At 44.9% G+C, this 23,237-nt stretch overlaps 1 protein-coding gene across 3 annotated transcripts in view; it reads right to left on the bottom strand.

The window, feature by feature from the left end:
- The window catches only part of LOC141085647 (sulfotransferase 2B1-like), a 276,977-nt gene that overhangs the window by 216,884 nt on the left and 36,856 nt on the right, over window positions 1-23,237 (bottom strand). For 2 of the 3 annotated variants that reach the window (XM_073571190.1, XM_073571189.1), the window contains exon 1: window positions 9,201-9,303. Coding sequence is in view for 1 of the 3 variants with exons in the window: in XM_073571191.1 (XP_073427292.1) it covers window positions 9,201-9,336 (136 nt within the window). In the remaining 2 variants the exon portion in view is untranslated. Of the gene's footprint in view, window positions 1-9,200; window positions 9,343-23,237 lie in introns of those variants that run through there. The other variant, XM_073571191.1, reaches the window with a different exon arrangement.

Genomic DNA, 23,237 nt, shown 5'->3' on the forward strand with positions numbered 1-23,237 from the left:
ATAGACATCAGGGTTTATCTACAGCATTCTGTAATGCTGTAGATAAGCCCCTGATGTAACCTGAAAGATAAGAAAAAAGAGTTATATTATACTCACCGAGGTGGGCGGTCTGGTCCGGTGGGTGTTGCGGTCCGGTCCAACGCCTCCTTTCTTCATGCACTGACGTCCTCTTCTCCCATCCTGAAATGGCTCCGGCACAGGCGCATTTTTCTGCCCTGTTGAGGGCAGAGCAGAATTCTGCAGTGCGAAGGCACCAGGACTTTCCCGACGCCTGCGCACTGCAGGACTCTGCTCTGCCCTCAACAGGGCAGAGCAGTGCGCTTGCGCCAGAGCCATTACAGGATGGGAGAAGGGGACGTCATCTCATGAAGAAGGGAGGCGCCGGACGGGACGGTGAGACCCATTGGACCGGACCGCCCACCTCTGTGAGTATAATATAACGTGTTTTTCTTCTCTTTCAGGTTACATCGGAGGCTTATCTACAGCATTACAGAATGTTGTAGATAAGCCCCCGATGTCTATGCCGGCAGCTGAAAGGCCAAAAAGAGGGTGACAGATTCCCTTTAAGGTTGTTAAATTCTACAATGACATTTCCCAGTAAATATATTAGTATTGGTCGAAAGCAATGGTAACATTGAAAAACGCATCAAAAACACTACGTGTGAACATAGCCAAAGTGGTAGAGGAGCATTTTTTGGGGGGATATTTTTTTTTACTTACATACTAATTATTACCCTGGAAAGGATGTTCCTTATCATATTTCCCTGTAAAATTCATTTTGGTTTCGTTTTTGTATGTTTTACTGAGCACCTGTAAAATTGGCATCACACTTTGGCAACATTGGTCACAGCAGTGACCTAGGTGTCAGAAATGCTTCCAGGGACATTCCCCATGATGTTCCCATGTCATTTGTGCACTGTCCCCATACATTTCCAAAGTTTTGATACCCTAGAAAGACCTCCGGGGGGGCTTGGTGCTCGGGTCCAGTACCCGAGTATTCCAATTTGCTCGACCTGAGCAACGAGCACCCGAGCATATTGGTGCTCACTCATCACTAATAAACACCCTTTAAAAAAATGATGTGGGTGTTGCATCACGTACTACGGTCACCCTGGTGATATCGTGGTGGAGGAGGACAACAGCAAATAGCCATAATCAGGAAGTGATACCCATGTGTGGGTGTGAAGAGTTGCATGAGAATAGACCTCCAAAAAAAGACACTGGAATCGAGTTTATGTTATGCTGCTATCATTTGGTGGTGTTGAGAAGTCTGGCCCAATCCAAGAGTCAGCCTGTCAGCATTTTCAGTTGACAGGCGGATGCGCTTATCAGTTATAATTCCACCAGCGGCCCTGAAAACCTGCTCTGACAAAACGCTAGTGGCAGGGTGGGCCAGGACTTCCAAGGTGTAGAGAGCCAGTTCATGCCACGTGTCCAGCTTGGATATCCAATAATTATAAGGCACAGAGGAATCACTGAGGACGTTGGTACGGTCAGCAAGGTACTCCCTCAGCATCTTCCAAAACTTTGCACTCCTTGTGAAAGTACCCCACGCCTCAGGTCCTGTGCGATGGGAGGGTCTGAGAAAACTCTCCCAGAACTTTGACAGTGTCCTCTTGCCTCTGCTCAATTGGAATTGTCTCGCTCACCTGTACTCCTTGGTTGTCCAACGAACTGTGACCTCTGCCACCACTGTTTTCAGATGGAAATTTTTTAATAATTCCACAACAAGGGCCTTCTGGTACTGCCCGATTTTAGTAGACCTCAGGAATAAGAGATAGAAGGTTCTCCTTGTAGCGTGGGTCTAGAAGTATCAGCAATCAGTAATGACTGTCAACCAAAATTTTGAGAACGTGAGGGTCACGGGATTGGCAGCATAACATAAACTCAGCCATGCTCTCCTCCTCCTCCTTCTCCCTGTCCTCAGGCCATCCACGCTGAACAGACGGTATGACAGTTGTGCACGTAGTACGTCTATAGCGCATGAAACTAGCTCCTGTTCTTACTCCTCCTCTTCCTCATTGTCACCCAATCCACGTTGGGGTGAGATGAGGCTGGGCTGTGTGTAATCACCCTGTATGGTTCCTTGCTCCATCTCATTGTGCTCTGCCTGCAATGCATCCTTTTTTATTATGAGTAGAGAGCATTCCAGAACACATAGAAGTAGGATGGTGATGCTAATTATGGCGTCATCGCCGCTCACCATCTTGGTGGAGTTTTCAAAGTTTTGGAGGATGGTACATATGTCTGACATCCATGTCCGCTCCTGAGGTCTTATGTGTGGAGTCTGAACTGAATACCAATGGCCTTGTTGATGTTGTTAGTCAACAACTTCCCTCTTCTGCTCACAAATCCTTTCCAACATCTGCATTGTAGAGTTCCAAAGTGTGGGGACATCACAGTCTGTGAGACGGAAGCTGCAAATGCTGCTGAAACACGGCAAGGGTGGTGGAAGCTATAGCTGACTTTCTAAAATGGGCACACAGGCGTCGTACTTTGACAAGCAGATCTGGCAGCTTCGGGTAGGTTTTGAGAAACCACTGAAACACGAGGTTAAGCACATGGGCCAGGCATGGTACGTGTGTGAGCTCGGCTCGCCTCAGAGTCACCACCAGGATCTGGCCATTGTCACACCACCATGCTTGGCTGTAGGTTCAGCGGTGTCAGCCACATATCTGCCTGCTCTTTCAGAGCTGTCCACAACTCTACATCATTGAGCATTTTTTCACCCTAGCATATTAGCTTCAGCACCCTTGTTGCTGCTTGGCTGAGGCAGTGCTGCAGTGCTTCCAGCTTGTGACAAATGTGCTATTTTCAGAGATGGAAGCAAAGGAGAAGGAGAAAGAGCTGCAGGAGCTGTAGACTGTGGGGGCAACCCTGATTCAACTAGGGCCCGCAATCTTCGGCGTCGGGAGGACGTGTTCCATCCCAAGGTCCGACTGGGTCAGGGCTTCAACTATGTTAACAGTGTGCCATCAGTGAGATGTACCATCCCTTCCATCAAGCACTTGTCCATGGTTAGGTGGAGTTTCCCAGTAACTGCATTGTTGAGGGCACGGCTAATGTTGTGGGACACATGCTTTTGTAATGTGGGAACGGCACGCCGGGAGAAATATTGGCCGCTGGGGACCGAGTACGGAGGGACGGTCGCTGCTATCAGCTTCCGTCTCAATGAGCCTAAAAGGCAACATTTCGATCGCAAGCAGTCGCGAAATGTGAGAATTTAGTAGTGTGGCCTGTGGGGCATTGGCTGCGTATTTGCGCTTGTGTTCGAAGGACTGGGGTATGGACAACTGAACGCTGCAGTGGGACAAGGATGTGGGCATGCTTGCTGATGGTGCGAGTTGAGTTTGTGCAATGACAGGTGCACGGTAGGAGGCATCTTCGCATGAGCCATGGACAAGGGATTGGCTTTCACGCACAACAGCAGAAGAAGCAGTGGCGTCACCCACAGACACTGCTCGTGGACCCTAGGGTTCAGCCCACAAAGTCGGCTGCTTTGCTGCCATGTGCCTGGTGGTGTTCAGGCTGATAGTTTTGCTACCCTTGCTGATGCTGGCCTGTCAGTCGGTGCAAATTGCCTTTTTGGGATTATTGGCAGAGTCTTTAAAAAACAACCAAACTCCGGAGGACCTAACAGCTGAACTGGCAACTTCTATCATGTTGGTGTTATGGGGAACGGATGCCTGCCTTCTGTCTGTGGCCACCACACTGCTTCTTCCTGCCTGTTGGGGTGCTATGCCTCCCTCCCCCTGTGTGCTGCTGTCATTGCTCTGGATGTCCTCCTACCAGCTTGGGTCAGTTACCAGGGCCGCCATCAGGGCATGACAGCCCTTACAGGTGTATGGGGCCCCGGTGATTAGGGGGGCCCGCCTGGGCCCGGCGGCGCCCAAGCACGCTGGCAGCCCGGTCCGTGCTCGGGTCCCGGCCGGGCCCCCCCTCAGCCCTGCCCTGCTGCCCTGACACATCCATGCTAGACTGGTCTGGTCTGGATATCGGCGCAGCACCTGCCTGGCCCCTCCTCCCTCCCCAGTGCTGCAGTGCACCATGGTCCAGCGCCGCCCCCTCACGTGATGTCACACGCTGGCCTCTGCTCTCCACTTCCTCATTTCAGGGCAGCTGAGCAGGAAGAAGAGAGCGGTGTGCACGTCCGTGCCACGTGGCATCGGCATGGGGCTGGGAGCGGCTGCGCCGGTGGCAGAAGATGTCGGTGCGATGGATGGTGAGTGAGCAGGACAGGTAAGGTAATAAGTATCTTTTTACGTCTCTGTCAGGGCCCGGCTGATCATGGGGAGTCTGGGTGGAGCCAGGGGCTGAGGGGCGCCTGAGGCTCGGCTGAACATGGGGGGGTGGGGGACCCAGGAGCCAGGGGCCCGGCTGATGATGGAGGTCTGGGGGAGCCAGGGGCCGGGCTGATGATGGAGGTCTGGGGGAGCCAGGGGCCCGGCTTTTGTTCATGGGGGAGCAAGGGGCCCGGCTTTTGTTCATGGGGGAGCCAAGGGCCCGGCGGCTGATCATGGGGGAGCCAGGGGCCCGGCAGCTGATCATGGGGGAGCCAGGGGCCCGGCGGCTGTTCATGGGGGAGCCAGGGGTCCAGCTTTTGTTCATGGGGGAGCCAGGGGCCTGGCTTTTGTTCATGGGGGAGCCAGGGGCCCGGTGGCTGATCATGGGGGAGCCAGGGGTCCGGCTTTTGATCATGAGGGAGCCAGGGGCCCAGCGGCTGTTCATGAGGGAGCCAGGGGCCCGGCGGCTGTTCATGAGGGAGCCAGGGGTCCGGCGGCTGTTCATGGGGGAGTCAGGGGCCCGGCTTTTGTTCATGGGGGAGCCAGGGGCCTGGTGGCTGATCATGGGGGAGCCAGGGGTCCAGCTTTTGATCATGAGGGAGCCAGGGGCCTGGCGGCTGTTCATGAGGGAGCCAGGGGCCCGGCGGCTGTTCATGAGGAAGGCAGGGGCCCGGCGGCTGTTCATGGGGGAGCCGGGGGCCCGGTGACTGATCATGGGGGAGCCGGGGGCCTGGCTGATGATGGGGGTCTCGGGGACCTGGGGGCCTGGCTGATGATGGGGGGAGCCAGGGGGCCCGGCTGATGATGGAGTGAGACAGGGGGCTGATGGGGTGAGCCAGGGCCAAGGGTGACAAATCTCCAGCGTCCATGATTAGTAGACACATTGACTGTCTCCACCTGCAGCTCAGTCCATAGTCCTATCCTTTTAGTCAGCATTGATTGTGCTGTGACCAGTACCAACATGTTGACTGTCTCCACCTACAGCTAAGCCCGTAGTCCTATCCTTTTAGTCAGCACAGACTGTGCAGACCAGTACCAGCATGTTGACTGTCTCCACCTGCATCTCAGCCCATAGTCCTACATGGGGTATCAGCCTACTCAGGACAAATTGCACAACAACTGTTAGGGTCCAATTTCTCATGTTACACTTGGGAACATAAAACATAGGGGGGGAAAAGATCATTTTTGTGAAAAAAAACTTAGATTTTATATTTTTATGGCTCTACATTATAAACTGTGAAGCACTTGGGGGTTCAAAGTGCTCACCACACTTCTAGATAAGTTCCTTAAGGGGTCTACTTTACCTTAGCGTTTACTGACCGTGGGAACATACCCTAAAGAGTTTTTGAATTATGACTGTATAAAAGTTAGTAAACAAAATGGGGTGATCAGCCCTTTACTTTTGACTCCTAATTTATTTATTTTTGTTTTTTTACATAATTACTTAGTTACGTTTTGAGGTGTATTTACGTTCTATAATTTATCGGTTTTTAATAATTACCAATAAAGATATTTTTTTGTAGTGTATAATCGGTGATTATATATGCAATAATATACACTTTCCATTTATTTGGTGGGCAGGCTGAGGCGACAGCGGTGGGCAGGCTGAGACGACCATTAGATTCTTCTTGACTGGGTGGTGGGCACAGCGGCGGCAACACCGGCTGTGTGAGTAAATAACAAGTCCATGTATTTTTTTTGTCCACCATTTCAGTATGCGATTGTGTTTACCGTGTATATACATTGCTATTGGGGAGTCGAAGGGGGAGGGGGAAGGAATTATTGACTTCGACTCACCAATAGCAATGTATATATAAGCTACTGGATGATCCTGACCTGCTGTAAAACCAAATGCCCAATGATAACATAAGGCAGAAGTGCTCAGGATAATCCAGTAGCTTAGACGTGAAAGGGTGGAGGGATTTTGGAAGGTTTGCATGGTGGAGGAGGAGCTAAGGTGGAGGCGGAACTGGGAGTGGAGCCTGGGCGGAGTCTCAAGGGGGGCCCCATAAATTTTGCCAGTATGGGGCCCCAAAATTCCTAGTGGCAGCCCTGTCAGTTACTATAACATCCACCACCTCGTATTCCACTTCCTCACCTTGGTCCTCCTCTTGACTTTCTGGCAATTGTGTCTCAACATCGTCCACCTCTTATGACACTTTCTCATCATTGCCTTCATGTGACCGTGGCTGCTCAAAAATTTGGGCATTGCTACATGCGATCGCCTCTTGCCCTGCTTCAAGTAGACTGGGCAAGAGGCCCGAATCTATAAATAGAAAAGTAAACAGCTCTTCGGAGTGTCCAAGTGTGAGATCGGTTGTCTCCGGGCACTCAGCATGGTGGGAGGGAGGAGGATCAGGGTGAGAAATATGCGGTCCAGGCTCACAGCTACTGAGACTTGACCATATGGAAGACGTGGTGGTGGTGGCAAAGTGACTGGAAGCATTATCCACTATCCAACCAACAACTTTTGACACTGCTCTGGGTTCAATAGCGGTGTGCTGCGGTCCCCTAGTAATACAGACAGGAAGGTTGGGCAAGAAGTTGTGGGTGTTTGTTGTGGCACAATTTCAGCATGTCCACGGCCACGGCCTCTGCATGCAACATCACCATCACCTCCAGTTCCCCGTCCCTTGCAACGCGCCTTGCCCATTTTAAATGGACAATATTTTCCACGTTCACTACAAATGGCTGAATTTGGAGCAAACTTATATGTGATCTATGTAACGGACAAACCACAATTTGAAATAGCTGAACTGTAGATAACTATTTTTACAAGCAAACTTTTGTCAATAACTTCCCTAACACACTGCAACAAAAATTAAATGGAGGGCAGAAATGTCAGAATTTTGAGCGCAGTTATATGTGATCCGTGTGATGAACAAACCACAGTTATAAATAGCTGGCCGGTAAGTAACTATTTTTACCAGCAAACTGGTGTCAATTACTTCAGTAACACACTGCAACTAAATTTAATGGGAGGCCAGAAATGGCAGAATTTTGAGTGCACTTTTTATCTCCGATCCATGTGATGGACAAACCACAGTTTAAAATAGCTGGCCTGTAAAAAAAAAAATATTCCTGGCCCCTGATACCTGGGGCTATGTCCAGAAATATATTTTATAGCAGTAGCAGCAGACAGAACTGGAATGGACCCGCTTGCTTTATGCACTGCATTCTGCCACATACAGTACATTGCCTGCCTGCCTAGCACTGATAACTATGCAGCTTTTTTTTTCCTCAGAAGGACTGTTAGTTGAGATGGATATGTGTATTATATATGGTATACCCACACTAAGTAAGAACCAAGCAAATCTATCCCTAACTCTGCAGAAACTCTCCCTACACTGCCTAATTACGGAGCAAGCTGTGACGAGCAAGGCGGCGCTAGGTCTGATATAGACCTGATGATGCTGTGCGGCCAGCAAATCACTGTAATGCCACAACCAACATGGCTGCGGCATTACAGTGTGTCCCAGACAATATCTGCATGTTATTTGGCTCTGTAAAGAGCGCCAAACAAGCAGGGCGGGGACTGAGCATCTCGAGCAGTGAGATGCTCAGGCGAGCACGGAGTAGTGGTGAGCATGATCGCTCTTCACTACTCATGATGTCTTTCTCTCTGAAGAGGTTCTTTGCATTGACTGTTATTACACAAAGACAAAAAACATGTTTTAATCAGTTGTAAAACACCTTTATTAATTGATGTTTAGTAGAGTTGAGCGACTTTGATCGGATCGGGTTTTGTGAAACCCGACTGAAACAAAATTTGAGTTGGAAGAAACTGGTCTGACTAGGGCAAAAAAAGTCTGAGTTTCGTCCGAAACCAGACCCCAATGCAAGTCAATGGGGAATAAAAGTCGGCATTGAGCGGATGACATTCATCCACTCAATGCCGACTTTTATTCCCCATTGACTTGCTTTGGGGTCGAGTTTCGGATGAAACTTCAACTTTTTTTTGCCCTAGTTGGACCAGTTTCATCCGACTCAAATTTTGTTTCAGTCGGGTTTCACGAAACCCGATCCGACCAAACTCGCTCAACTCTAATCCTTAGATGTTTTTATTTGTTTTATCAATTTGTTGTTTGCCAATTGTTGCCCTTGTTTTTTTGATTAATAGAGTTAATTTTAGGCCGGGGTCACACTTGCGAGAAGCTCGCATGAGTCTCGCGTCTCAATACTTGTCACTGCTGCCGGCACTTGGGACCGGAGTGTGCGGCTGAATGTACAGTATTTCTATGCAGCTGTGCACTCAGGTCCGAGTGCCGGCGGCAATTCCAGGTATTGAGACTTGAGACTCGTGCGAGTTTCTTGCAAGTGTGACCCCGGCCTTACACACATAACAGCATTATTTTTCTCTCTTTGTTGTCTCATATTCATAATCTCTCCATTTGATGCCTCCAAGTTAAGCACCAAGATTTATTTCACAAGCCAACGGTTTTAAACAGGCTTGAACTGGCCAGCAAGGAAACAGGATAATTCTCTGGTAGGCCCTGCTGAACAAGTACTGATGAGCACTTGACTCACTACTAGTTATAGAAAAAAAGACATCATCTAATCATTCAGTAAATGGTCTAGTCAAATTAATATTATATAGAAGCAAAAGTAAATTTGCATGCTAGGGTCAGGTCAATTTTGCACGTGGCTGAACAGTGGGGCCAAATGGTCAATGTTATTGGTCGGCCTTTGTCAACCCAGTCTGACACTAGTTTTAAATATTTGTGGAAATGTTGTCAAAGTCAGAACCACACATTATCCTGTAAATGAAATACAATTCCTTAATTTGTAGATAAAATATAGCATAAGAAAAAGAGAAAACATAAAAACAAAGTGAAAAAAACACTGACAATGCAGAAGAACCGTATTATTTAAAATGAAATGATTTGTATTCAAACTTTGACTTTAATAATCCTTTACCTGATTTCGGATACGTTATACTAAAGATGTCATCATCTCTAACTTGAAATTCATTTTCCGCAAACTCCAGACCTTCAACAGAGGCTGCATCCTTAGGGAAAAGGACTCCCTTGTATTCAAAGTAAGGATCCGACATGTTTTACTTTAAAAGAGATAAAAGATGAGGTCACAATAAGGTATTATGCATACTTCGAGATACTGAAAAGGAACACAACGTTCACAGAGTAATTTCCTTTAGACTTTAGAATAGAAACTGTCAGTTACCATACCCCAACTTAATTGCTAACATCAGTTACTGGGTGTAAAATGCAAATATGATCAATATTTATCGGTTGCACAATTCGCTTACTGGGCATGAGAGGCTAGATTACTAAACAGGCATCTTGTCAGGTACCATGAAGATATCATTGGCTGGTACTTATGTCTTACCTGAAGCTGGTATGAGTGTTTTTTACCACCATAAATTTATGACAGGTTAATTTTAAGTCAATTTATGTGAGTTTTCAGTCGAAGGCATCTGTTCCTGAGGCACTTTGAAACTATATCTTAGGCCTTCTTCACACTTTTTTTTTGTATGTCCGTATGCAGTCTGTTTTTTAAGGACCGCAAATAGGACATACGCACACCCATTGTATTCAATGGTGGTGTGAACATGTCAGATTTTTCACACAGACCACATATCTGCATCCAAAATCCACAGAAATTATATTTTCCTCAGCGCAGCACAGACAATATGTGTGCTGCAAACGTGCACTTTGATAACACATGGATGATAGATCAGCGCCACCAGGAGACAATGATGGAAGTTGTATTTAGCAGCTGGCGCCTGGGAGAAAAGGTACAGTTCACGCTGATCTTAGGCATAGGCAGCTGCTGAAGGCAGCATTTATCATTGTCTCCTATCCATGACAAAATTCGGTGATTGTGGTGATCTCCTTGAGGTCACCACAGTTCATCGGGCCACTCACAGTGAAGTGTGGGAACTCTATGACATCACCAATCATTACTGAAGCAGTTCACGCTGATCTTAGGCATAGGCAGCTGCTGAAGACAGCATTTATCATTGTCTCCTATCCATGACAAAATTCGGGGATTGTGGTGATCTCCTTGAGGTCACCACAGTTCATCGGGCCACTCACAGTGAAGTGTGGGAACTCTATGACATCACCAATCATTACTGAAGCTGTGCTCACAGCACCTGATTGTATCCTGCTGCTTAGCCTGAACGGTCGCATCTTGGCACCATCCAGGTTGTAAAGCACTTATCGCTGAGATGGATTACATTATTGGATAGTATGTTGGACAGGTGAGGAATATGGTGGTATATTATTTTTCTGTTTTTACAGAAGACAATGGTTTCAATGGAATGGGCATAAGGTGAGTATATGCTGGTTTCTTTTTTTCTGTTTTTTACAGATGAGGGTTTCAATGGAATGAGCATAGGGTGAGTATAAAAGTGTTTTTTTATTTTTAAATACATGTGTTAAACAGGGTGTTTTGTATTCTTTCAAACAAAGGACCTTAATCATGCTGGGTCTTTATTCACAATATGAATATGGGGTTAGTAATGGAGAGGCATCTGATACACACCTCTCCATTACTAACTACTGGGCTTGATGTCACCTGACAATACAAAGGTGACATCAACCCCCCTACCCTACTACCCCACTTGCTACCACCACAGGGCAAGTGGGAGGGGTGAGTAAGGGCCAGATTTTGTGCATCTTATGGGTGCGCCATTTCTGAGGCGACTGAGGGCTGAGGTTGGTAGCTTGGGGGGCAATATCTCTGTCCTCTTCCCAGGCTTCTAATATTAAGCCACAGCTGTCATAGAATCATAGAATTATGGAATCATAGAATAATAGAGTTGGAAGGGACCTTCTGGGTCATCTGGTCTATCCTCCTGCTCAAAGCAGGAATCACTAAATCATCCCAGACACATGTCTGTCCAGCACCTGTTTGAAGACTTCCATTGAAGGAGAACTCACCACGTCTCGTGGCTCCTGTTCAACTCATTGATCACACTAACTGTCTGTTTAGCATTTGCTGGTCTGAATTTATAGGGGGACCCTACGTCTTTTTTTCTGAGGTCCACCCATAAATTTGCCAGGAAATGCTGAGCAAACATCTGTGAGCTGTTATTAATAGCCTGGGAACCTTATGGGATATTGTCCCTTGTCCCATGCTATTAACATAAGCCCCCAGCCGTGGGCTTTCCCTCTGCTGGTTATGAAAAATGTGTGGATGCCCACACCATTTTTCTATTTAACTATTTATTTTACACAGGAGGTACACAACGGGGCCAGAATATAACTTTCATCAAAGTCTCCGGGTCGCGCTGATATCAGTGCGAGATAGAGAATGATAACAGCAGCCTTCAGCAGCTGCCGGCGCCTGGGACCAGCGTGAACTGTATCGCTTCTTCTCAGGCGCCATTACCTGTCAAAGGGGTGTGACACACGGACACACAGACACACGGTCACACGGTCATACGGAGAGCAAACACAGACACACGGATGGCACATTGACTGCACACAGATGTCACATACGTAGACATGAACAAAGACCATAGATCTCACCAGCACTGTTTTTTTCGGTACAGGAATCATCAGGATGTGTGAAGGTAGCCTTGCAAGCAGTACTGCACGAATCTGAGGAAGCTCTGGGGCTATGAGAGGGACTAAATTGCATGATTGCAGCAAGGTACTAAATCTATCCAATCTCACTGATCCACAAATTTCAACATTTGCTATTCAACTAATTGCAGTTACAGCTACTTTTACTTTTAAATCTTGATGGCATCATCAAGATTTAAAATCTGTACATTGGCCAGAAGCAGATCGAAGGAGCAATCATTCCTGACTGCTGCAAACTTTCTTGTCTTTTCTTTATACACTGCAAACTAAAGTAGTGCCATGCTGCTGATAACCCACATTGCAAATCCATCTCTTTTACATTATCCCAGAAAAAGGTAAAATATTATATGGTCTAAGTCAAGGTATTCAATGAATTTTCCAGAAGGACCATATTAGAGACCATGACTGTTGTGGAGGGCCAAACTAATAGGCCATCTGCTCAATAGTAGTTTGAATATATTAATTATAATTATTTTATATTAATATTAATTTAATCACATAAAATTGAGCAGAATTAAGTATGCTGACACCTCCCTATATACAGTATGGTATGAGCTTGTGTACAGTCCCCTATATAGTCTATGAGCCGACACACAGCCCCTATATACAGTATGATACCCCACACAGCCCCCTACATGCAGTTGCTTGCAAAAATATTCACCTCCTTGGCTTTTTACCTATTTTGTTAAATTACAACCTGTGTTTAAATATTTTTGTAATTTGATCTGTGTGATACATCAGCACTAAATGCTGTAGTCTAAGTTGGTGAAGTGAAATGAGAAAAATATAGGAATAAGTTAAATTTATTTGAGGAAATAACTAAAAATTGTTATGTGCATATGTATTCACTCCTTTTGCTATTAAGCCCCTAAAAATTTCTGATACTCGTACAATTAATTACCTTCATATGTCACATGCTCAGTTAAAGGAGATCCACCTGTGTGCAATCTACAGTAAATGTCACATGGTCTGTCAGCATACACACTTTTTCTGAAAGGCCACAGAGGCTGCAACACCATAAGACCTCATCATGGTGCTCACGGTGATCTCATTGAGGTCACCGCAGTTTATCGAGCCGCTCACAATGAAATGTGAGAACACAGCTTTAATGACCAGAGGTAACCTCTATGATGTCACCGCTCATCACTGAATCTGTGCTCACAGCACCTCATTGTGTCCTGGTGTCATGATCCAGACTAGGTTTTGAGTCCTGTCTTTCTATGTTCCCGGTCGGGTCATTTCAGGGGTTAACCTTTCTCAGGTTCTATTTCCCAATCTGTCTGTAATCAATATGACACTGTTGATGTTTCGCTGCACTCTCCTGAACCTACGGTCAGGCTCCCAGATACCTTCTCCGGAGAAAAGGTGAAGTTCCGTACATTCAGGGAGAGTTGTAAGCTGCTGTTCTCTCTTAGACCCCGATCCTCTGGAGATGAAAGTCAGCGGGTGGGGATAATTATTTCCTTACTTCGGGTGGGACCTCAATTGTGGGCTTTCTCTTTACCTGCTACTTCCCCTGAACGCGTGTCTGTGGATAAGTTCTTTGAGGCCTTAGGACTTATTTTTGATGAACCAGACTGGGTCAGGGTGGCAGAGGACATAATCATGGGTCTCTTCCAGAGTAAACTCACTGCTGAACGGTATTGTTCTGAGTTTAGACAGTGGTACTCTGAGGTGTCTTGGGATGACTCGGTTTTGAGATGTCAGTTCAGGAGAGGACTTTCAGATCATCTCAAGGATGTTCTGGCCCTCCATCTGCCACCCAGTTCCCTGGAGGAGGCCATGACCCAGGCCATTCATATGGACCGGAGATTACGGGAAAGAGGAGTCATCCAGCGAGAGATTCCTGTATTGCCTGCTATATCTGAGGTGATGCCGTTTACAGAGACCATGGAGGTTAGTGCCACCAACCTCAAGGAGAAGGAGAGGAAGCAACGACATGATGGGTAATTCTGTTTTATTTGTGGAGATCCGGGACATTGGAAGAATGACTGCCCCTCTTGTCCATCGATTAACAATCTTCCGAGTCTGGATGATTGTCAAGGACGTCACCCAGACTCTCAGGTACCATTTTCATCATTTCAAAAAAATTTGTTAGAGGTGGAACTGTGCTATGGAGGTGGTTGCGCATCTACTTCAGCATTTGTGGACTGTTGATCTTCCATGAACTTCATTGGCTCTAGTCTGGTGTCCAAGTTAAACATAGGGACACTTAGGGTAGAGAATCCCATCCATATCATTGCTATTGATAAGACACCGGCTCAAAATGTTATTAAGTTTGTCTCTGAGGAGTTCCTCCTCAAGGTGGGTTCCTTGCACCAGGAACAAATTTCATGCTATGTTATGAATAATTTTCCTGCGAGACTGGTGTTGAGGTTCTCCTGGTTACAGAGGCATAATCCTGTTATAGACAGGGGATCTCGTGAAATTGTTAAATGGGGTCCTAATTGTTCCAGTGGTTGTCTTTCTACTGTTTTTGTGTCTGCCATTAATCTGAAGGGTATTCCGGAGTACCAGAAGGATTTTGGGGATGCGTTCTCTGAAAATGAGGCTAAGGTCTTGCCACCACATCATCCTTATGATTTTACGATTAATCTTATTCCGGGTCCTAAATTGCCCAAAGCCCATTTGTACAATCTTTCAGGCCTGGAACGTACAGCTATGAAAAACTATATCTCTGATAGTCTACACAAAGGCCACATCTGTCCCTCTGTCTCACCTGCGGCCACTGTATTCTTTTTTGTTAAGAAAAAAGATGGTGGTTTATGTCCGTGCCTCGATTTCTGGAACTAAATAAAATTACGGTGAGAAATACCTACCCTCTCCCACTCATTCCAGATCTTTATAACCAATTGGGGCTAAGTGGTTTTCTAAACTTGATCTCAGGGGAGCATATAACCTGATCCGCATTCGGGAAAGGGATGAGTGGAAAATGGCATTTCTCACCTCCAGGGGTCTGTTTGAAAATTTGGTCATGCCCTTTGGGCTCACGAACGTGCCTGCAGTGTTTCAGAACTTCATGAATGATGTTTTTTCTGATTTTATCAGGCACTTTATGGTTGTATAAGTGGACAATATCCTGGCTTTCTCTCCTGACAAGGAATCCCCCATTGGTCATTTACGTTATGTTCTTCATAGGTTTCGGGGAAATCCTCTGTTCGCTAAACCCGAGAAATTTTTTTTGTGTCCAGGAGCTTTCCTTTATGGGGTTCATCCTTTCTGCCAATGGGTTTTGGATGGATACTGAAAAGGTGCAGGCCATTGTTGATTGGGTACAGCCCAGAGACCTCAAGGGTCTGCAGCGTTTTCTGGGTTTCGCCAATTATAATCGAAAATTCATCAAGGGGTTTTCTCAGGTGGTCATGCCACTCACATCTCTATCTATCTATCTATCTATCTATCTATCTATCTATCTATCTATCTATAGATCTATGTATCTATCTATAGATCTATCTATCTATTTACAGATCTATCTATAGATCTATCTATCTACAGATCTGTCTATCTATCTCATTCCTTCTATCTATCTATCTATCTACCTATCGATCCCATATCTACAGCATCTCTCTATAGAGAGATAGATATGGGATAGATAGATAGAAGGAATGAAATAGATAGATAAATGGAATGAGATAGATATACACATCTATAGATAGATAGATATTTTCTATCTATCCCATATCTATCTATCTATATGTCTTTCTATCTATTTATCTATCTACCTATCTATCTATCTGTCTATCTGACTGTGTATGTAATGAAGTGTGGGTTGGACAAATGTTAAAGAGGAGGTTGGACCAGAAATGACATCACAAATCTTTTTTTTTTGTTAAATAATGTATCTTTATTTAGCTTACAAAAAAACGCATACAAATCCGCATGAAAAAAATGCATAAAAAACGCAACGAAAACGCATGTAAAAAGGCATCAAATATGCAGGTGACCTGTCAGTGACCTCAGGTGTAGATTTGGTGCAGATTTTACCTGTGTCATATCCTGAGCAAATTCTGATGCAATCTTGACCGTGGAAACATACCCTTGTGGTTCAGTATTATGGTATTCGTTTTGATGCCTAGTTTGCATCTGGCTTTTATCTTTGATCTGTTACGTGCAGGAAGCGTATCCTATATCCCATCTATGGATCTCCTTTTGGAGATACCGATTTACTAGGATACTTGTCCCAGCTTGTATAAGCTGATAGGAACTGAAGGAGTTAAATTGAGTTCTGTCTATGTTGCATTCTTTTGTTTAAAACCTTATCTGTTCTTCGAGGAGATGTCTCAGACATCTCCCTTGTGAACCAAGGTCAAATACCTCTGCTTTTTCGCCTAAATGACTTTCTTTGTCGAAAACAAGTTGTAAAATCATTTGTACTGTGCATGTCTGTAAAATGTTTAAATTCTTTACTATAAAAGACGGAAGCCTAACTGATAAGCCAGAGGCGTCTTGGCAGGCATCCCGAGTGGTATTATACAGCTTGTGTCTGTGTTATCCTTCTCGACGGAGCAATCAATTAGAGACATATGATGCCTCACACCTAAGAACATCGGTCCTTCAGATGAAAGAGATATCTGAGGGATCCCGACAGTTTCCTGGCGCCCGAAACAGGGACCTGATATAGGCACCTCTCCAAGACTACCCGATCTACAGACCACTCCAGTTACTGATGAAATTGTGAACAGCAGACCTAAACACCTGGCCAGGTAAGAGATCAATTTTTCTCTTCTCTGCTCTTCATAATCTATCATTATAACTAAGGTCCGTATAAAGGGGAATCTAGTAGAGGAGGGGGCCGTAAAATCAGGTCCATATAAGAACTCTGAGGAAATTGGGTGTGACACACATATGTAACTTCTGCGTGAATGAGAGGTTACTGTAGGTTCTGTCTGTGCACAGCTATTTTTAGAAAAAGAGCTGATGCAAATCAAAATGGGAGAGGTCTGACATTATGGAATATAAGGCTGGGTGAACAGTTCATACTGCGCAGCCCGGACGGACAAGTTTTTCACAATAGACGGTTCCGCACTAGGAATAGAGGAGGTTGTTGAATGGCTACTTTGATTTGAAGGACTGTGGAAAGTAGAAAAATAAGCTGCACAGTAGGTATTCGTTCAAAGAGTGGTGATATTGCCTAACTGGGTCATGTGACAGCGTCCTTTCGGGGAGGTCACCGCCTAAGCTTAAATCAACACCCTTTACGAATAAACCTTGTGACAGATAAGAGTGTGACCGAATGAGCACAGGACCGTGAAATGAGCCTGTGACAGGATATGACTGAAGAACCCCAGTAGATGGACACTTTGTTTACAATCCTGTGTGTTGTGGGAGTATTTCTGTTCGGATGCTACATAGCATATAAGTACACGAAACACGTAGTACACCGAGGAACAGACACTCCATTTAGCCTGTTAGCACCTTAGGAAGAAGGTAACGAGGTATAGTAGAGCCTAGTCTTGAGCTTACCCAATACACCACCTAAGGCAGGGGACTAACAGGAAGACAACAAGAGAAACAGGATAAGAATAAAAGATAAAATGGGGAACAGTCAGGGAAAGACACCTGAAGAAGGAAATCGGTTATGTGATATAATTGAGGATAGATATGGAAGTAGTGCAGCAAAGAACCTGGAAAAAGTATTAATCAAATCCAAAGTGCAAGATAGGCAGGCTGTGTGAATCCTTGTATATATGTCTATGAGAACCTCTGAATAAGATGAGAGATGAGTAATTGAGTAAAAAAAAAAAAAAAAAATCAGTGAATGAGCACGTATGAATGAATCATCACACATCATTTTTGTGTCAAGAGATTTGTGACCTTTCTAGTTGTGGTGGAATCCCGGACAGATGCGTTATAGATATTTCAAATCTACATCTGAGACTGAATGAATTGAGTAATGATATAGTTCGTGTTATATGTGGCATTACATTGTAAAGTTTCCTGAATGCATTTGGCCAGAAAAAGGGCAAGGCATGGTTAATCTCATTATACAGTTATCTGCCCTTACAGTGAAATCCAGTGATTTTGAGTTTCTTTGTAGAAATTGATTTTGATAAGTCTAAAGAACTACAGAATTCTGTGAAGGACGACGCTGCATTCTGATGGGAGGGGGGAATGATACCGCTGCGCAGTTTTTCTTCTCCCTTCGCTCTTATCTCTGCTGAGTGTGAGTTGTGCTCAAAATTCTCTGTAATTCTATCCGTAAGGTACGCGCTGAAAGATTTGTGCATTTTAAAGCAACAGTACTTAATTGAAGATTGGAAGTTAAAAGTAAGATATGGTGCCTAATTTAGAAGGGAATTGTAAGTGATTGCTTGGTCATTAATGTGTTTGAACCTGCTTCTAGTTGTGTGATTGATTTGTATAGCAAATTGTGTCAAATTACAAGAGACAGAGAAGGAAGGAAGCAGTAAAACAAGTGGGACAAATATTGAAAAAGGCAAAAATACCAGAGTGTGAATGTATGGATGTACAAAAAGGCACAGACAAGGGAAGAAAATAGCAAGTGAATAAATGATGCTTGAGAATGTGCAGCAGTATGGAAGGTGTATTATGAATGTTTGATTGACAAAGTGTAACCAGAGACCCAGACAAAACAGATGGACTTGTAAACACTGTGGTCAGACTCAGACAAACCCAGACTGAATAGCTACTTGTGTGACCTGTGCTACTGACCTAAGAGAATTGCACTAAATCCTATCCAGACAAGATCATAAGAAGCTGACATAATAGTGTGGATAGTGGGTAGTGGGGACATTGGCCCTTGAGGAGTAAGCTGACAGTAGACATCAGACGGCCAACCCCATCAGGACCTAGAAGTGTGACTAGAATAAGAAAGATGCAGGTGTATTATCCCTGGAGCCCCTCTGACCAGCTAGCTTTGCTGAAGCAGCTGCCTGCCCCTGAAGACCAACCATTCCTGTTTTACAGACACATAAAGGAAGTACAGCAGACATATAAGTGTACCTGGGCAGACCTAGAGAGGTTGGTGAGTTTAAAGGCAGGTGACGCACTAGATCATATAATTATGACACACAGATGTGACAAAGAATCAGGCTTGGGGCATGGATGATAAATCTGCACGATCTGGGGAGACGTACTGTGAGTCACTAAGACAATGGGCTATAGTGGAACAATCAGAGCAGTCTGTACTCCTGACTAATGTGACACAGCAAAGAGGAGAGAGAGTAGAGATATACCTTGGACGGTTACAGCTGAAATGGGCAGACATGGGGTACATTTGCATAAACCCACTTGATGTTAGAATACTGGTGAATGCATTCATTGACGGTATGAACAAAGACTTACGAGACGCAGTACAGACAGCCAGACCTGAATGGAGACATGTAGATCCGAAAGACCTCCTTAAGGTAGCTAAAGAAATTGAGCAAACAAGGACAATTTTAACGACCTGTCATGTATGCTGGAGCACAAGGAAAAAAGTGGAGACGTAATAGGGAAGGCATGCGAGATGACACTGACGTTTCACATGACATCCATGCCATACTCCTACAAGTTCAACCAAAACATCTGTCTATGGCCAGACAGCTCCGACTTGAGTGTGCTCTACTAATTCCTGAGTATGTCACTCCTCAAAAGATGTAACGTTCTGAATCCAGCCACCCTCCTGCCTATGGATTCAGAAAAGGGGGAATTGGTGACCGTATTGGCAAGTGAGGAAGGATACTTTGACATGACGCATGAACATGTCTGCATAGAACTGATGAGTCAGGAGACAGTTGGGTTTGCACACATTCATGAAAAACCTGTTCCTAATGCAGACTTTGAGTTTCTTTTTTGTAGATGGCCCCAGATACCACCAGGATGGACGATTCTACACTGGATATGCAGTAGTATCCTCACATGAGGTAATCCGAGCGGAACCACTCTCTCCTCACATGTCGGCGCAGGAGGCAGAGTTGAAGGCACTCACTGAGGCGTGTAGAGCCGCTGCAGGTAAAGTCGCTAATATTTTCACAGATTCGAAGCCCATTAAAAATGCAGAGCTGGTGAAACAATTGATGGAGGCATTGATGTTACCAGTCCAGGTTTGCATTGTCAAGGTAAAAGCACACACAAAGGTGACTCCGTGGAGGTAGAGGGCAATAGAAGGGCGAACGAGGCTGCTAAAATAGCACAAGGCGGCCTAGAGAGAGCAGTGGACGGTGGCGGGGAGTCAGCGTATTCCAGCCACATTGGGTCTAGATGTCCTGAAATCCCTCCAGCAAAAGGCTGCCCAAACAGAGAAGGTACACCGGGGGAGACTGGGAGCTGAGCTGAACTCAAATGGAGTATGGGAGAATAAGGATAAAATGTGCCCACCAAAGTCCCTGTTCCCAATCATGGCGCAAGCAGCACATGGCCCCAATCACACCTCAAAAAGTCACATGTGTGCCATGGTAGATGCCTTCTGGATCGCTCCTGGCTTCAGTTGCGCAGCCGCGAAACTTGTACAATCATGCCTCATCTGTGCACAGCACAACCCAGGTAAAACAGTAAAAGTCCCTAAGAAAGCGACACCTAGGCCTCTCTACCCGTTTCAGAGACGGCAGATTGACGACATACAGCTACCAAGGTAGGAGTGTATGCAAATATCCTAGTATGTGTAGATCTCTTCTCTGGATGGCCAGAGGCCTACCCGGTGAAAACGGCTACAGCTCGAGCCACTGCAAAGAAACTGGTGATGGAACTAGTACCACGATTCGGTGTCCCTGAAACAATTGAATCAGACAGAGATCCAGATAGTGTGGAAGGAACTCACTGTCTACAACCTGGTGATTACGTATATGTCAAGAAACACTCCAGAAAGACCCTTGAACCCCGATATCAAGGACCTTACCAAGTACTCCTAACAACGCCTACTTCTGTTAAGTTGGAAGGACGACCAACCTGGATCCACGCATCGCATTGCAAACTAGCCACAGGAATTAACAAAGCATAAGAGTGCATAATGTTTTGGTTTTGTTTTGTTGCATTTTCTGTAATAATGGTAGCTGCGTGGGACAATCTAAATTCTCCAATGTCCTTGAATAATAAGTTTATACAACATCATGAAAAATTACTGAATGATTGGTCAAATCATTTGCTGGATCTGCACACGTTCACCAGTATCAGCCACTAGTATTCCGTTCCTTGTTATTCCTATGCCACCCGATGAATTATTTGCCTGGACCAGTTGTTCTGATACACTTGCTAATAATGCCACAAATAATGTGAAGTTATGGAACACAACTGTTGGAATACCTATTGTGGGATGGGTAGGATACCCTTGGTGGCAGGGTAATCTTTCAGGAAGTAATACATACCTTCAATATCTGGCATATAAAGGGGGGGCTTGGGTACCCAGGAATAGAACTCGATTAACCTACCTGGGGCAAATTCCAATGTATGGCCTACAAGTTAGTTTTAATGTAACTTCCCACTCTACTGATGCCTTCAAACCAATACTGCTAGAAAGAAGGTTGCATAACACGTCCTGGGAGTATTCCAATTTATTTCCCCAGGGCAATAATGAAACTTGTTTTAATATTTCAGGTAATATACCTTGCAACGAGTCATCTGGATATGAGAAAGGAACTCCCACCTGTAGAAATCCCGATGTAGGGTATTGTAGCCCTTTAGGACAACTTCCAAATTGGTGTATGCTTCAGAATGTATCTGCGTTCATAGATTTAGTTCATAGACTGGTATTACAACATTCAGCCCTATGGGACCTACCTAGTGACATGTACTGGGTATGTGGAGACAATGCATATAAATGGTTGCCAGTAGGGGTAAAAGGTGCTTGTACCCTGGGTCGTTTGACTCCAGCTACCTTTGTTATTCCGAATGACCAGTTGAATACTCAGAGCATACCTAAACACACGTTGTACAAAAGAGCTGCTGACAATACACCTCGCCTCTCTGGGAGACCACATATAGTGCAGATGAGTGTGACCAATAAAATTGTCAGCTCTATTTTTATTTATCCTATGATTACTCAAATGTGGGATAAATTAGTCAGGGCTACAGATTACTTAGATGACCAAATATGGGATATATTGGATATATTGAACACCACCGTTGCTGTCCAAAATCAGCTTATTATAGTCACTAATCAGCATACCATAGTATTAGATTATTTAACTGCAGCGCAAGGAGGTATGTGTCAAGTCATCGGACCAGCTTGCTGTCATTATATAGATCCCAACAGCATTATAAAGTTAAAATTGAAAATAGAGGATGTTCAAAGACTTAGAGATCAGTACGATAAAGACAATGATCGTACTAAGGATAGTTGGTGGTCAGACACATTCTCCTTTCTTAATCCAGCTAATTGGTTTAAGGGTATTGGAGGCTGGATAGCTGGGATTATACTAAGTCTATTACGTATTGTTGTTTGTATCTTCGTAATATATGTGCTATTGAAACTTGTTTTTTGGTGTATCTCTGTATGCAAGAAAAGATGTAGAAATAGATAAGGAAGTTTGACTGTAAACAACAAGAATTTAACTATTATTCCTTTGAGTCCTAGATTGACATCTCATTTCTGGCATGAAGGAGCGTACTCTTGCAATGATGGACGTGGCTTCAGTATCTGGGGGATGGAGAAGGTAGAAGACCTGTCTCCCTTGGGCAACCCGTCGGCCTGGGATAGTACCTGGTGAACGAGCCACTATCCGCTGTTGTTGCAGGATCCAGTGTTCCAGATTGTGGAAAATGAAGATGTCAAAGGGGGGAATGATAGGAACTGAAGGAGTTAAATTGAGTTCTGTCTATGTTGCATTCTCTTGTTTAAAACCTTATCTGTTCTTTGAGGAGATGTCTCAGACATCTCCCTTGTGAACCAAGGTCAAATACCTCTGCTTTTTCGCCTAAATGACTTTCTTTGTCGAAAACAAGTTGTAAAATCATTTGTACTGCGCATGTCTGTAAAATGTTTAAATTCTTTACTATAAAAGACGGAAGCCTAACTGATAAGCCAGAGGCGTCTTGGCAGGCATCCCGAGTGGTATTATACAGCTTGTGTCTGTGTTATCCTTCTCGACGGAGCAATCAATTAGAGACATATGATGCCTCACACCTAAGAACATCGGTCCTTCAGATGAAAGAGATATCTGAGGGATCCCGACAGTTTCCTCTAGTCCATGTGCACATATTAGCATTCTATCTTTTTATTGTATGTGGGTTTTGGATGGCGCATGCACATATGTATTTATCTATTGTTCATCATTTCTTTATATCCGCAATTTCATACCCTTTCCTATGGGCATTCTCTATTCGCTCGGTACATGTGTTTTCTAGAGGGCGCAAGCGTGTTCATATTCAGATCCTCAAACCTGTATTTTTATGTTATGTGCATGCACACTTTCATTTGTGTGCTGACTAGACCAGACACATGCGCCGTTTATGCTGTGTGCACTGC

Source organism: Dendrobates tinctorius, unplaced genomic scaffold, assembly GCF_039654945.1.
Source record: "Dendrobates tinctorius isolate UK_male_01 unplaced genomic scaffold, ASM3965494v1 ptg000028l, whole genome shotgun sequence".
In the NCBI taxonomy this organism is placed as follows: domain Eukaryota; kingdom Metazoa; phylum Chordata; class Amphibia; order Anura; family Dendrobatidae; genus Dendrobates; species Dendrobates tinctorius.